This window comes from Etheostoma cragini, chromosome 11 (assembly GCF_013103735.1).
Source record: "Etheostoma cragini isolate CJK2018 chromosome 11, CSU_Ecrag_1.0, whole genome shotgun sequence".
In the NCBI taxonomy this organism is placed as follows: Eukaryota; Metazoa; Chordata; class Actinopteri; order Perciformes; family Percidae; genus Etheostoma; species Etheostoma cragini.
In genome coordinates, this window is record NC_048417.1 from 6993648 (window position 1) to 7006574 (window position 12927).

General features: G+C 40.8%; 2 protein-coding genes across 4 annotated transcripts; both read left to right on the top strand.

Annotated features, from left to right (window-relative positions):
- The first annotated feature begins 237 nt into the window (after window positions 1–237).
- On the top strand, window positions 238–2527 carry cx30.3 (connexin 30.3). The gene is made up of 2 exons (XM_034886167.1): window positions 238–420; window positions 1647–2527. Exon 2 carries the CDS (start codon window positions 1680–1682, stop codon window positions 2484–2486), a length of 807 nt encoding a protein of 268 aa, XP_034742058.1. The 5' UTR covers window positions 238–420; window positions 1647–1679; the 3' UTR covers window positions 2487–2527.
- A 3389-nt stretch (window positions 2528–5916) lies between these two features.
- gja3 (gap junction protein, alpha 3) lies at window positions 5917–11040 on the top strand. 3 transcript variants are annotated; one of them, XM_034886163.1, is made up of 3 exons: window positions 5917–6449; window positions 6997–7058; window positions 8349–11040. In XM_034886163.1, exon 3 carries the CDS (start codon window positions 8384–8386, stop codon window positions 9827–9829), a length of 1446 nt encoding a protein of 481 aa, XP_034742054.1. In that variant the 5' UTR covers window positions 5917–6449; window positions 6997–7058; window positions 8349–8383; the 3' UTR covers window positions 9830–11040. The 3 variants fall into 3 exon arrangements, with proteins under 3 accessions (XP_034742054.1, XP_034742053.1, XP_034742055.1); XM_034886162.1 differs by having other exon boundaries at window positions 5917–6364; XM_034886164.1 differs by lacking the exons at window positions 5917–6449; window positions 6997–7058 and adding an exon at window positions 7786–8227.
- The last annotated feature ends 1887 nt before the right edge of the window (window positions 11041–12927 follow it).

Below are 12927 nucleotides of genomic sequence, written 5' to 3' on the forward strand. Positions count from 1 at the left end.
TTATGCTCCACCACTGCGCTTTAACCAATGAGATGTTTAATTTTTTCTTATGAATATTGATACAATTTTAAAACGTATATCTGCTCTTTATGAAACTGTCTTGTCATTATGCACAACACAAAAAGAGAAAATAGGTCTTGGTGTCTCTTGGGTGTCTGGTTGGCCGCACCCTGAACCTGCTCCCCTCCCCTCCCCTCCACACTCTGTCTACAGGAGGGACGATGAAAACCCTCTGAAGACTCAGGTGCGTCTCACACTCAGCTGGAAGACTGGGCGAGACATTGTTGTCCTCAAACGAGCTAAACTCGGATTCTGTTGGACCACCAGGAACAACTTTCTTTGCATCCCAAAATAATTAAGGATTAATTGATCTTTATGGAAACTTATTGATTGATTTTTGTACAACCCCCAAAGAGACAGGTAAGTTGTTGGTTTAGGTTTGTGAACTCATTGCACTTTGCCTGATTTCTTTTTTAAATTCTTAAATAAACGGATGAAAACAACAACAGGCTACTACTACTAGTTAGTAGTAGGCTAGTAATAGTTATGTATATCTAATTGAAAAATAATGAGCGTATTTCACACTTTTCTTTCTAAAGATTGTTTGTATTGTATACTACATTTATAGAAAGTAAAATCGCATTCATTGTGCGCAAATTTCCTTTTAATAATCAAACGCGTAAAGTAGGCCTGATGCTATATAAAAGATATAAATATATAATATAATATATAAAAGAAAATCGAAATAAGATCTTATTTCGATTTTCTTTTATATTGTTTTATTCATCAGGCAGTGCCATCGCTATTTGGTTGTGGTGTCTTGCACATCAGTATGACAAAAAGAAAAGATTAGAAGAAAAGGAAGGAAACGAGAGTTTAGTAGAACCCAGAGACGCTGGCCCTCTTTTGCGATTTAATCTTGCCCAATCACCTTCATTTATGACCACTATAGCCTACTTAAGCAATTTACATCTGAAGCCTACTTTAAAATAAATCACTGCCATGAAGTACCAACAGGTAAAATAAATAAAAATAAAAGTAAAGCTCCTTTGCAAGTGGACTACATAACAATTTTATACAATTTATAGTGATAATCATGTTCATAATGAATAAATAACATTAGCAGTGGTGCTAAAGAGTAGAATGTGTGGAAATCTCTGTGGTGTTTAACAAGGACAGTAGTGAAATACCCCAGCACTTAGGTGGAATAGTGCTCTATAAAATGACAAATGTTACATTTTCCAAGTTGCGCGTAGGCCTATCATTATCTGGCTGCTATAAAATTAACTCATTGGTCTTATAATAAAGCTAGTCCCACTGACCTTTTTGACTCTGTAGTGGCGCATCTATCACAGACCTGGACTCTGTGTCCCAGGGGTTGATCTTTTTTTTCATCCTTGAAAATCATGCATGAAAGTCACATGAAGGCACTTGTAACCCATGTTGTGTATTTTTTGGTCAAAAATAATAACTTTACTCTGCATTGTGCAAAACATTAAAAATACCGAAATCTGATCTAATAAAAATGGCCAACAAGTCTGTACCTTCAGGCCGATAGAGGTTCTGTGTGAAATGATCAGATGTTCTTTTTTTCTAACAAAAGGAATTTTAGGTTTTCTAACCTGCTGAATTCCTTCCTGCTACAGGTTGTCTGAGCTTCAAGAGTCCTCTTCGCCACGATGAGTTGGGCTGCGCTCTATTCTCAGCTGGGCGGCGTCAACAAACACTCCACTAGTCTAGGAAAGATTTGGCTTTCCGTCCTTTTCATCTTCCGCATCACTATACTAGTTCTGGCAGCTGAGAGCGTCTGGGGGGACGAGCAGTCAGACTTCACATGCAACACGCAGCAGCCTGGCTGCAAAAACGTCTGCTATGACCACTTCTTCCCCGTCTCGCACATCCGCTTGTGGTGCCTGCAGCTAATCTTTGTATCCACACCGGCCCTGCTGGTGGCCATGCACGTGGCTTACAGGAATCGCGGGGACAAGAGGGTCATGCTGGCCTCCAACGGCAACGAGAAGATGACAGAGAATGACCTGAAGACACTGAAGGGGCGGCGTCTGCCAATCACAGGCCCACTGTGGTGGACCTACACATGCAGCTTGTTCTTCCGCCTGATCTTTGAAGGTGGCTTCATGTATGCGCTGTACTTTGTCTACGACGGCTTCCAGATGCCCCGGCTGGTGAAGTGCGAGCAGTGGCCTTGCCCCAACAAGGTGGACTGCTTCATCTCCAGACCAACAGAGAAAACCGTCTTCACCATATTCATGGTGTCCTCATCGGCCATCTGCATGGTGCTGAACGTGGCCGAGCTGTGCTACCTCATCGCCAAGGCGATCATTAGGTGCTCTGCCAGGTCAAACAAGAGGCAACTGTCTTACAGCCACGCAGACAGCGGGACGCGGGATAATGCCCTTCTGCAGAACAAGAAGAACGAACTGCTGTTGTCTTCCACCACTGATTCGACCAGCAACAAGATGTGTTAAATGATAGCCACCAGTTGGCTGTTCCAAGAGAAGATAGAAAAGCATAAACTGTAAAGCCAACCACCTATGATGGTCTCAGTTTGTAGCAGATTTTGGGAATGTGTAAATTCAAAAAACCACAACCAAGATTGATTTAGATAGACAGCAGTGTATGTATAGCTCTGGTGGCTGACCTTCTACACTCATGTGAAGGCAAATCCCTGGAGCTACCATATACATATTTGCTCTATGTTTTCCTACATGTGGCCTTAAATCTGCCCCTAAAGGCAGCCAGATGTTTTTTCCTTAGTCAACACATTCTAATGAACAGGTTTGGATGATATCATACGACAACGTATGCAAACCAATTCTTATGATAACCTGCGAAAGTAAGCAACCGTCGTTACATGACAAGTTCAGCAGTCTTTCCAGGTCGATTTAGCCGACAAACGGTTACTGTCAACAAGATGCAATGTCACCATGAAGTGCTGGTATTTTCAACAGACGTTGCTGTTGAGTTTAGCTGACAAAAGTTGATTATCATGCAATGTCAACAGTTCCTTTAGGCACCAAAACAACCTGGGGCGGTTTTAAAACACCTCCCCATTAATTAGTATGACAAGCATTTTCTGGGTGAAAGTCTTGTGTCTTCCCCTGACACAAACATTCTTCCCGCTGTGTTTTGTTGTATGTTTTATAAGTGCCTTACTTTTTGTAGCTATATGTTGGCTACAAATGGTTCACGAGAACAGCCTGTCTTTGTGCAAAAAAAAACAACTAAAGTATCCATGAATCATTTTACATCTGGTAGAATTCCCAGTGAGTAGGCTATTACTGAAAGACTCTGTTTCAGGTCACGTTTTTCTTTTTCTTTTTTTAAAGTAGTGTTTTTGTATCTGTGGATCATCCATATGATCACAAGTGTTACCTTCCTTTCACACAGTGGATGGTCAATAGCGTTTGATGGAGGGTTTTCATTTTTTGTTCACAGTTTGAGGTCGCTTGAATGTTTTGAACCAGAGACGAATGAGTTTACACTGACATCTAGTGGCTGGAAGTGGAACCTCCAGGAGCACAAACACCTTCCTCTAAACCTGGAGGATTTGTCTGGTGTTGAAGAAGAGAAAGGAGAACAAATTAAATCATGAAAGGTGAAACAAAAAGTGCCTTTGTGATTACGTTTTTAGTGACTACACTACAAGAGCTGAGGTTTGACTTTAAATGTGATTGATTTTAAATGCATTTTACAGTTATTGATGAAAGCAGATGAGTTTTTATGACCCTGCTGTGTCAAATCAAGTGAAGTTGCGTTTAAAATTCCATAGTTGAATAACTTTCTATACATGATACTAGAGTTTTTACACATGTTTATATTTACTGAGAAGTGTGTTGCACAAGATTACGCTGATAGATTCTAACATAGCATAATGAAATCCTACCTACCACACTACAGTGGTTTAGAAGATGTGATGCTCTTTGCTTTTCAATTACAATGTATTTTGTCTTTTACTTGAACTGAAAGTATTTGAAGTTTTGGGAATGTGGCAACAATATGTATGCTTGGAGTGTAAAGTGTGTTTTAAGCTATATGTTTTTATTCTCCAGTCAGCAAGTGCTAGAAACCCCCACCACCATTAATCCTATTGCTTAATTAACAAATTGCTTAAATTGGTTCTCAAAGTCTAAAAAACAGGATTTTGTAGAAATGTTATTTCAGAAAGACTGAGTGCTGTTGAAACATACAGAAGATTATTTTTGATTCCAGTCAAGATGCTTGACTAGAAAAATACCAACTCTGTCAGACTTTTAGTGATGACTCCAGATATGAATCAATGACTATTTGACTCAATATTTTGGCATTTGTAATATTTGTTGTTGCCTCCCTGAAGACCTATTTACCCTACAAAAGTTTGTTTCAAAAAGCAGGATTGTCAAGTTAGACAGATAACTACAAATTGTATCAAGGGTTTGCATCTGAAGTGCCTTTGTTGTTATCTTCAGCCGATTCCTAAACATTCAAGTTACGTCAATGTTCTAAATCCTGCTTTTTGAAACGTTGTCCAGAAGGTGTCCTGTTCAGCCCAGACCTGGTGTGTTTTTGGACTTGTGTTGTTGTTGCAGTGTGTACTGACCCCGGCTGGCTGTATCAGCTTTCAGCATGTGCCTTATTTTAGCCACCACACTAATCACTGCTTAACGTTAGGAACTACGGGCCAATCTCCATTTGAAATGTCTTTGTCCTCCCTCCGATCCTGGAATAACTGAGTTGGATTAGTTACATCTGTGTTGTTAAAAATAATAAATCCGCTTCTATGAACAGAGGACAGTGATTAAGAAAGATTGAAAGGGTATGTGAGGCGATTTAGACAGTAAACTCTTAGAAAGAAAATCAGTGTCATATATGTACATTACATAACTCATGCAGTTCTGTGGAGTTACAACATGGAGTAAACTGCCATTTTTTAAGTGAGCAACAATATTGTTGGTCAAAGATACAAGTCATCTTTTCAGACAAAGTAATCTGTACGCAGATTTAGGAACAATAATTATCATTGTTTTGTATATCTGCTCTGCATTGACCTTTGACCTCTTGCTTTCTGTAACAGCCAAATAACATTTTGATGTAACTTTTGTCATGGAAACTGTGTTTTTAAGGGACGAGCCTGAACATTCCATTCCCTAGATTTTTAAACATTTTTATATTCAGATTCCTCACACAATCTAGTTCTAGTATACGTTTTTAACAGCAAAAGACATACTTATGAACAAAAAGCTCTCCGAGCAAGAAATGAAGATTAAATTTGTTTTACTTATGTTTTGTACCTGAGATGTTTTTATCACACCCGCACTTTGATCCTTGAAGTCTTTAATCTTTGTGAGACCTTTTTTTCATAAATCAGTAAAGACAAAATTGTGTGGTTCTTTGTTTTGTGTAGATACAGTATGTCTGTTAGTGTTTCACGCTCATTGCCTCATATAATGCCTGGCCTTCCTGCAGCTACCCATTGGGTGGGTAGGGGGATGGTTTTTTTTCTGTTCTTTTTTGTTCTGGGTGATACCCTGAAATATTAGTCTGCTAAGATAAAATGTATTATGCTCACTTTGTCTTTCTTAAGATCAGCAGATATCAGGTTTAATGACTCTCTGTCAGGTTTTATTTGGACAGAGAGTTCAGTGTGTCTGAAGGGTCAGCCTGAGTTTATAGTGACCATGTGACCAATCAGTGGCGCTTTTTCTCCTAAATGATAGTATCTATTACAATTTTAATTGACTATTGCTGGAGTTTAATGGGATTGGGGGAACACTTTTGGTTTCTAGTGGTTTTCACAGGATACTTTGGAGGAGTTCAGAACATGTACAGGTTTTGGATAAGTTACGCCAAAATTTGGGAAAAGTTTTGGGGCACAATTTCGGCAACTTTTGCGCATATTTCTGACAGTTTTTGGGGAGTTTGGCAGGGGCGTGGTGTGACACCGGACAGGCTGATGACTCTGTGGATTCACTCATGCATGGTCACACAATGTGACAGTCCAGACATGGCTGGAAACGGGAGGCAGCTCCGTTTAACCGAGCCTTATCTCCGACTCCAAGCCGCCTCCAAAAACTAACAACAAAAGGAAAACTTTGCCTTGCGCAAGGCCCGGGACAGACAGCGCGCCAGGCAGACTGAAGACGTTTGTGCATGAATGAGTTTGATAGGCGGCATTAAAAAACCAAAAGAGTTTGTTGGGGTGACAGAGAGGCGACAGGTTGCGGGTTTGGTATCAGGGAGACAGAGAGTGGGAAGGTCGCTGAAGCCGCGGGAGGTCCACACGCTTTTCAACGCACTCAAATGATGGCACCAATGATGGCAGATGGATTTGCTTTTCGTATTTAAGTATGACATCTCCGGTCTAAAGGTATGACGGATAAATACAGCTGTGAATGCTTTCCTGTGAATAACTGGGAGTAAAGAGAGATCAAGTAAATGAAGAATGCCATCAGGTAATTAAGAGTTGTTTCAGTTTTACAAAACAAGAAGAGTCAAACAAAAAGCCTGACAAAGCCTGACGGGAGTCTGGGGACTCTGGCACAGTCTGTATTGTCAGCCTGGCAGGGATGGCTTTGTATTTGAACCTGGCTCTGTCTGTTACATTCCTCACCAGCCGACAGAAATGCCACAAATACCTGTAAAACTGAGAGAAATGTATTCAAAGTTGGCCACTAATAATTAAGTCACCACGAGGTCAAATAATACACGACATTCTGCCTCTCTCTGGGTTTATTGCTGCTGTATCCCCAATACTTACACGACGTATTATACTACATATTGCCTTTAATTATATCAGGTATTTCAGAGGCAAACGTCTTTTGTTTGTTTAGAAATTTACACTATTTTTCATTTTTCAGCTGGTCCCAAACTTAAAAGTGTTTTTTGAATTATTGATCAAAGCATGCACAGATATTCTGATGTGTTTGATCAACTGACTTCATTCAAAGTCTTAAAGAAAGGGAATTAATTATTTTTGTACTAATGTTTTTTCTCTTCCAGGTGTCATACACATTGTGAACCCTAGTCGATGGATTTATTACCTTTAATACAAGAATATTTTAGTAAGTTTTTCCTTGCTTATGTGTTTCTTGAATTAGTTGTATAATTAGTGTTTCATGTGCATAAAATTGTCTAAAAGATGTAAATAGCAACAAGCCCTACCTTGCTCAAAACACATTCATCAACCATTTATCGCATAAACAGGGCAGTAGATATCTATAAAAATACATCTGTTTTACTTAAACTACATGTAGTTTGAAAAGCCTGTTTAAATGGTAGTTAAACTTAGTTTTAAATCTGTCCATTAAATAACAGATGCAGTGCTATTAAGATTAGTCAATCAATAGAAAATGATTATACAACTGTTACATTGTGTATACTTGGTCAAGTCAGTCATTTACAAAGCTCTTATCTTCTCTTTTTATAAAATTCTTTAATATATTCAGGATTGTTTGAACAAATCAAGCTATTTCAGGACATCAACTCAGATCACAACTTTTTATCACATTTTAAAGACTATGTAATTTAAGTAATCCCCCCCAAAAATTGAAAGATCGATTGATAATGAATATAAAGTTTTACAGTTTTCTTTTAACTTAAAACCAACTTATCTTTTCAATAAGAATTATCACATTGTTATTATTATATTATCTTTCCTTATTACAGCTAAACGTTTCCATCTGAGCCCTGTGGCTTTAGTGTTACAGTTGACAGTGGAAGAGAGGAAGGGAGGGCGGCGTGTGTGTGTGTGTCAGTATTTGTTTCATTGTGTGCGTGTGTGTGCATGTGTGTGCGCGTGCCACATCAGAGCCCCATCTCTGCTAAATGCTGTTTTCGAACATTATAATGTAGATCTCAGCACATGCCTGCTGGGCAGTGGAGCGAGCAGGTGAGAGAGAGAGACAGGCCTGACATAGAGAGAGAGAGAGAGAGAGAGAGAGAGAGAGAGAGAGAGAGAAAAGAGCGAAAGGGAGAGTGAACCAGGATTCAGTCAAACAGGTGGCCTATACAGTATATGAGCTTCTAAAAGGCTCAGTGTTGCAAAGCGAATGCTGTGTTTGAATTTGTTATCAATATCTGACACCCACATGGCAGTTTTTGATAAATACCTTGTTCTGCTCAGCGTTTTATGAAAAAAGAGAAATATGTCAAAGTCTAGTCCACACCTCTACTCTCCTCCATGTCCTTGACCCTGTGTTTCCTTGTTTGTTCGTATGTGTTTAACTTCGGGGTGAGGTATGCCATTACATGATAAATGTTCAAACTGAGTACAATTTCATACACAATTCTTTAACTTTCTCTTTCTTTCTATTTTTTTGTTTTGCCAATCCTTCTTTCTTTTTCTACTACAGCCTGTACTTTCTCCATAGGCTAGAAATCTTGAAGCATGGGCGACTGGAGTTTTCTGGGGCGGCTGTTGGAGAACGCTCAGGAGCACTCAACGGTCATCGGCAAAGTCTGGCTGACCGTCCTCTTCATCTTCAGGATCCTGGTGCTGGGGGCCGCGGCTGAAGAAGTCTGGGGAGACGAGCAGTCCGACTTCACCTGTAACACGCAACAGCCCGGTTGCGAGAACGTCTGCTACGACGAGGCTTTCCCCATCTCGCACATCCGCTTCTGGGTGCTGCAGATCATCTTTGTGTCCACGCCAACTCTCATCTACCTGGGCCATGTGCTTCACATCGTCCGCATGGAGGAGAAGCGGAAAGAGAAGGAGGAGGAGATGCGCAAAGCAAACAGGTTCCAAGAGGAGAAAGAACTCCTTTATAAAAATGGTGGAGAAGTTGGAGGTGGAGGCGGCAAGAAGGAGAAGCCGCCAATCAGGGACGAGCATGGCAAAATCCGTATCAGAGGCGCATTGCTGCGGACCTATGTGTTCAACATTATTTTCAAGACTCTGTTTGAAGTGGGATTCATTTTGGGCCAGTATTTACTCTATGGCTTCCAGCTGAGGCCCCTGTACAAGTGTGCACGTTGGCCCTGCCCCAACACCGTTGACTGCTTCATATCAAGACCCACTGAAAAGACTATTTTTATTATATTTATGCTTGTGGTGGCTTGCGTGTCTCTTTTGCTGAATTTGTTAGAGATCTATCACCTTGGATGGAAGAAAGTTAAACAGGGCATGACAAATGAGTTTGCCCTCGACCACGAGACACTGCGGCGTGTGAACATTGCAGAGCCTGACTGTTTGGCCTCGACCTCCAGAACTGCCCCATCCAGCCTCAGATACCCAACCAACTACACAGATGTGAAGGCGGGCAGTGGGGCGTTCCTGCCGCCACTGCGGCCAGTAGCCGTGCCCTCAGCAGCGGAGTTCAAAATGGACAAACTCCAGCAGGAGGAGTCCCTCCGTCAGCCCTCCCCCGCTTCCCACTACTACATAAGCAACAACAACAACCACAGGCTGGCCACGCAGCAGAACTGGGCCAACTTGGCCACCGAGCAGCAGACTCGGGAGAAGAAGGCCACCTCCCCCTGCCCCTCCTCCTCTTCCTCGACCAGCAACGACAAGGAGCAGCAGCAGCAACCCGTCGATGCTGCACTGCTCCCTCCAACCAGCAACACCACCAGTAACACCAACATCACCAATTCAACTGCCGCTGCCGCCTCCAGCAGCAGCAGCAGCAGCAGCAGCAGCAGCAGCCATTGCAGTGCATCCAACGCAGGCAGCTGGAGCGGAGGGAGGAGCGAGCAGGAGGAAGGCCACGTCACCACCACGACTGTGGAGCTGCACGAGCCTCCAGCAACGGTCAGCACAGACCCTCGGCGGCTCAGTCGGGCCAGCAAGAGCAGCAGCATCAGGGCAAGGCCGAGCGACCTGGCTGTTTAAATCTCTTTGGCCCTTTCATGTCCCTAAACCCTCCCTGACCAACACCCTGCATCCCCAAACCCCACCCCCAAAACACAGTGATTCTCAGACAAAACGATCTCACAAATGCATAGAGCAAAAAACTGAAAGAATCAACAAACAAAAGGAGGCAAGATGACAGGAAGGCAGACTAACAGAAAAGGTTTAGGCTAAAGTGAGATCATTAGCAGTTGTTGATTTAGTGCAATCGGTGAGTTGCAGAGCATGTGAAGTAGTTTGTTTTGGATGGTCTTAAGTTATGCAGAAAAATTTGGTCATGTGCTATGAAGTCGGAAGGCTCCGCGCACAGTGATAGATGGAGAGAACAACATTGTTATGTCATAATTTTGCATCAAAATGGACACTTCTCACCAACATGGTGTTTATCTATTTTTGTCTTTTTGTTGAGGATAAAGGAACTATTATAAATGAAAATTATCATTTATCAAAACAATGACTGAATATTTTGTTTTATCTGGAGGAAGCACAAGTAGCTGGCAATGATGTACGGATCAGTTATTTGATGTGTAGCCAGATGATTCGCTTATTTATATCTTGAACAGCTTGTTCCAGCGTTTGTCCTTTGACCTGGAAGACCTTTGTTTCAGCACTTTGGGAATGTTACGAAACAAACACCTTTTATGTTAAAAAATATAATTCATCAAGGAAGAAATTTCATCAACAAACATTACATGTATTGTGTTCCTTGTAGTTGTGCATGCCAGCATGTGCAGCCCTACAACTCACCGATTCACTGAATTTTCATGGCAAAGCTGGCTAGCTTGGTTTTACCCATGATCCATTGCACTGCTTCTAGCACAGAAACAATAGATATTTTAATTAAGATGGAATAGATAGGAATGGACTGATGTGATACTCACAGAGTCCTTAAAATAAACAGACAGATTATGGGTCAAGACTGGTGGTAGAAGTCATCACTGTGATGCCCAGAATGCACCTGGATCCCTCCAAGCACATTGTCAACAACATAGCAATCTAAACGTTCTAACCAATGCTGTTAGTTTACAAAAGAGGAAAATAGGAGCAGGGTCACTTGCGCCTGCCTCTGTCAGCATCGCCTTCAGTCAACATGTCTGAACAGAAAAAATGCTTTCCACTAAATGCACAAATGACAAGATATTGCCTTCATATAATCTTAAAGCAAATATATGGAAGCCACCACCTGATAGAAAAACACAAACATATTCCCTTTGTTCATTCAGAAAAAATCCCAAAGCTCCTTTGTTCAGACTTTAAACTGCTATTTCCTTTGGTTAGATTATTGGCAGATAATTTTTCTCTGAAACGTACAATCAAACTTCATCACATCTCAAGATTAAGAGCAACTTTGAGAGTGATTTCCGCCATCACACATTTCATATGCTTCGTCATTGGTTTTATTCTTAAAATTTAAAATGAATTTTACTCATAAATGGCATACTTGTGGTAGTCAGTTTGTGATTGAGAAACAGCTACAATTTGATAAAAAAGACAACATGACTTGGCGTTGTGAGTATCAAAACGCCACGGTGCCATCTACCTTGACGACTTCTATTTTGTTGTGTTCATCTTGATACTTAGAGATCTTTAGAAACCCAAACATTTAACTGAATTTACGAGCAGCCGCAGTCCTCTGTCTGTGTCGCGTTACTGTGCTGTGTGGTTCATTCACAACCCAGGCACTGACTTTCAAAACCCCTTTTCTTTTATTTATTTTAGCTTTACAGCAACCAACCACTATATTCGTCTATGAGTTCACCACTAGGGAAAAGTTGAAAGTACAAAGTAAGACTGTGTCAAACCTCAATCATCTGCATTGGTCACATTGCACTCACAGGGCATTATAGCAGGATTTTATAGGAACAATTGTTTTCCAGCAGTTCATGTTAATACACTGGAGTAAGACCAAAGTGGTACCAGCTGTTCATTTTTATTTTTTGGGGGACGGGGGTTAAAAAATGATGGTACTGTATGATGTAAGAGTATCTGTACCCATATAGGTTTTATGTCTCATACTCTGTTTTACTTAAGTTGCTTAAATGACATTTGGTGCAAACAGAAACACAAAGAGGAGAATAAAGACCCCCACAACACATAGGTAAAAACAGCCTTTCCCAATTCATGTTTCTTGTTCAAAATGACAAAAAAAAACTGTTATCTGCATTTGTTTTTGATCCCTAAAGTTTACATTTTGGTAGTTGATAAAGATTTGCACATTTAGGAAAGAAAAATTGCTGTTCTACAATGCTAATATTGGTAGTGGTAGTAGAGAGACAGAGTGTAAGAAAGAGAGAGAGAAAGAGAAAGAGAGAGTGAGCGTGATGAGAAAACTGCCAATCTCTATGATCCTCAAAGGAAAAAATGTCTTAAAACTAAAACGCAGTGGCTCTTCCCAGAAAGTATTTTTTCTCAAGCTTAGATAATGTTGAGTTTGAAGATTAAAAAAAAAAAGAAAAACAGTGAGAGAGAGAAAATTGGGTATTTTTCTGTGTGTTCACCCAGTATGTTCTAACAGAGTGGTCGGGACTCTGGTTGGACATATCAGAAGACTCCCCTGTTGAGAGAATGTTAGCTGTGTAGCTGGCCCTCCCCTAACCCCACATAAGATGCCCTTACACAATGTTGTGTTCAAAGCCCATTGTCTGCGTGACTCCTCCAAAACTCTCTCCTCTTATGTTTCATGCAGAGCTTGATATCTCCGGCTCGTCAGGGAGTATAGGAACCATCTCACAATGCTCACAACAGCAACCTGTTTTCAATGCTGTCTTAAACAAGAGAAGTGCCTTGTGTATGAATGATTCTTTTGTAAGAACAAGTTGATGTAAATGTTCATTTACCTCAAATGTTTACAAAACTGTTACTAAATAAAAATTTTGTACCATAATTGATGTCCTTGCTTTCACTTTTGCTTTGTGAAATTCATGGATCTTTCATACATCAACACAGAGCTGTCCACTAAAGACTTGAATCCAAACTCCTAAAGTCCTTGTCATTGACTTGCCCTAAGCAAGCAAAACATTCAAGTTCTATTAAGGTTTAATACCGTGGTCAAATTTGAGTAAGAAAAATGCATTTCAGGC

Coding starts and splice junctions, on each gene's coding strand:
- cx30.3 (XM_034886167.1), top strand. CDS start 1,680: ATGAGTTGGGCTGCGCTCTATTCTCAGCTGGGCGGCGTCAACAAACAC.
- gja3 (XM_034886163.1), top strand. CDS start 8,384: ATGGGCGACTGGAGTTTTCTGGGGCGGCTGTTGGAGAACGCTCAGGAG.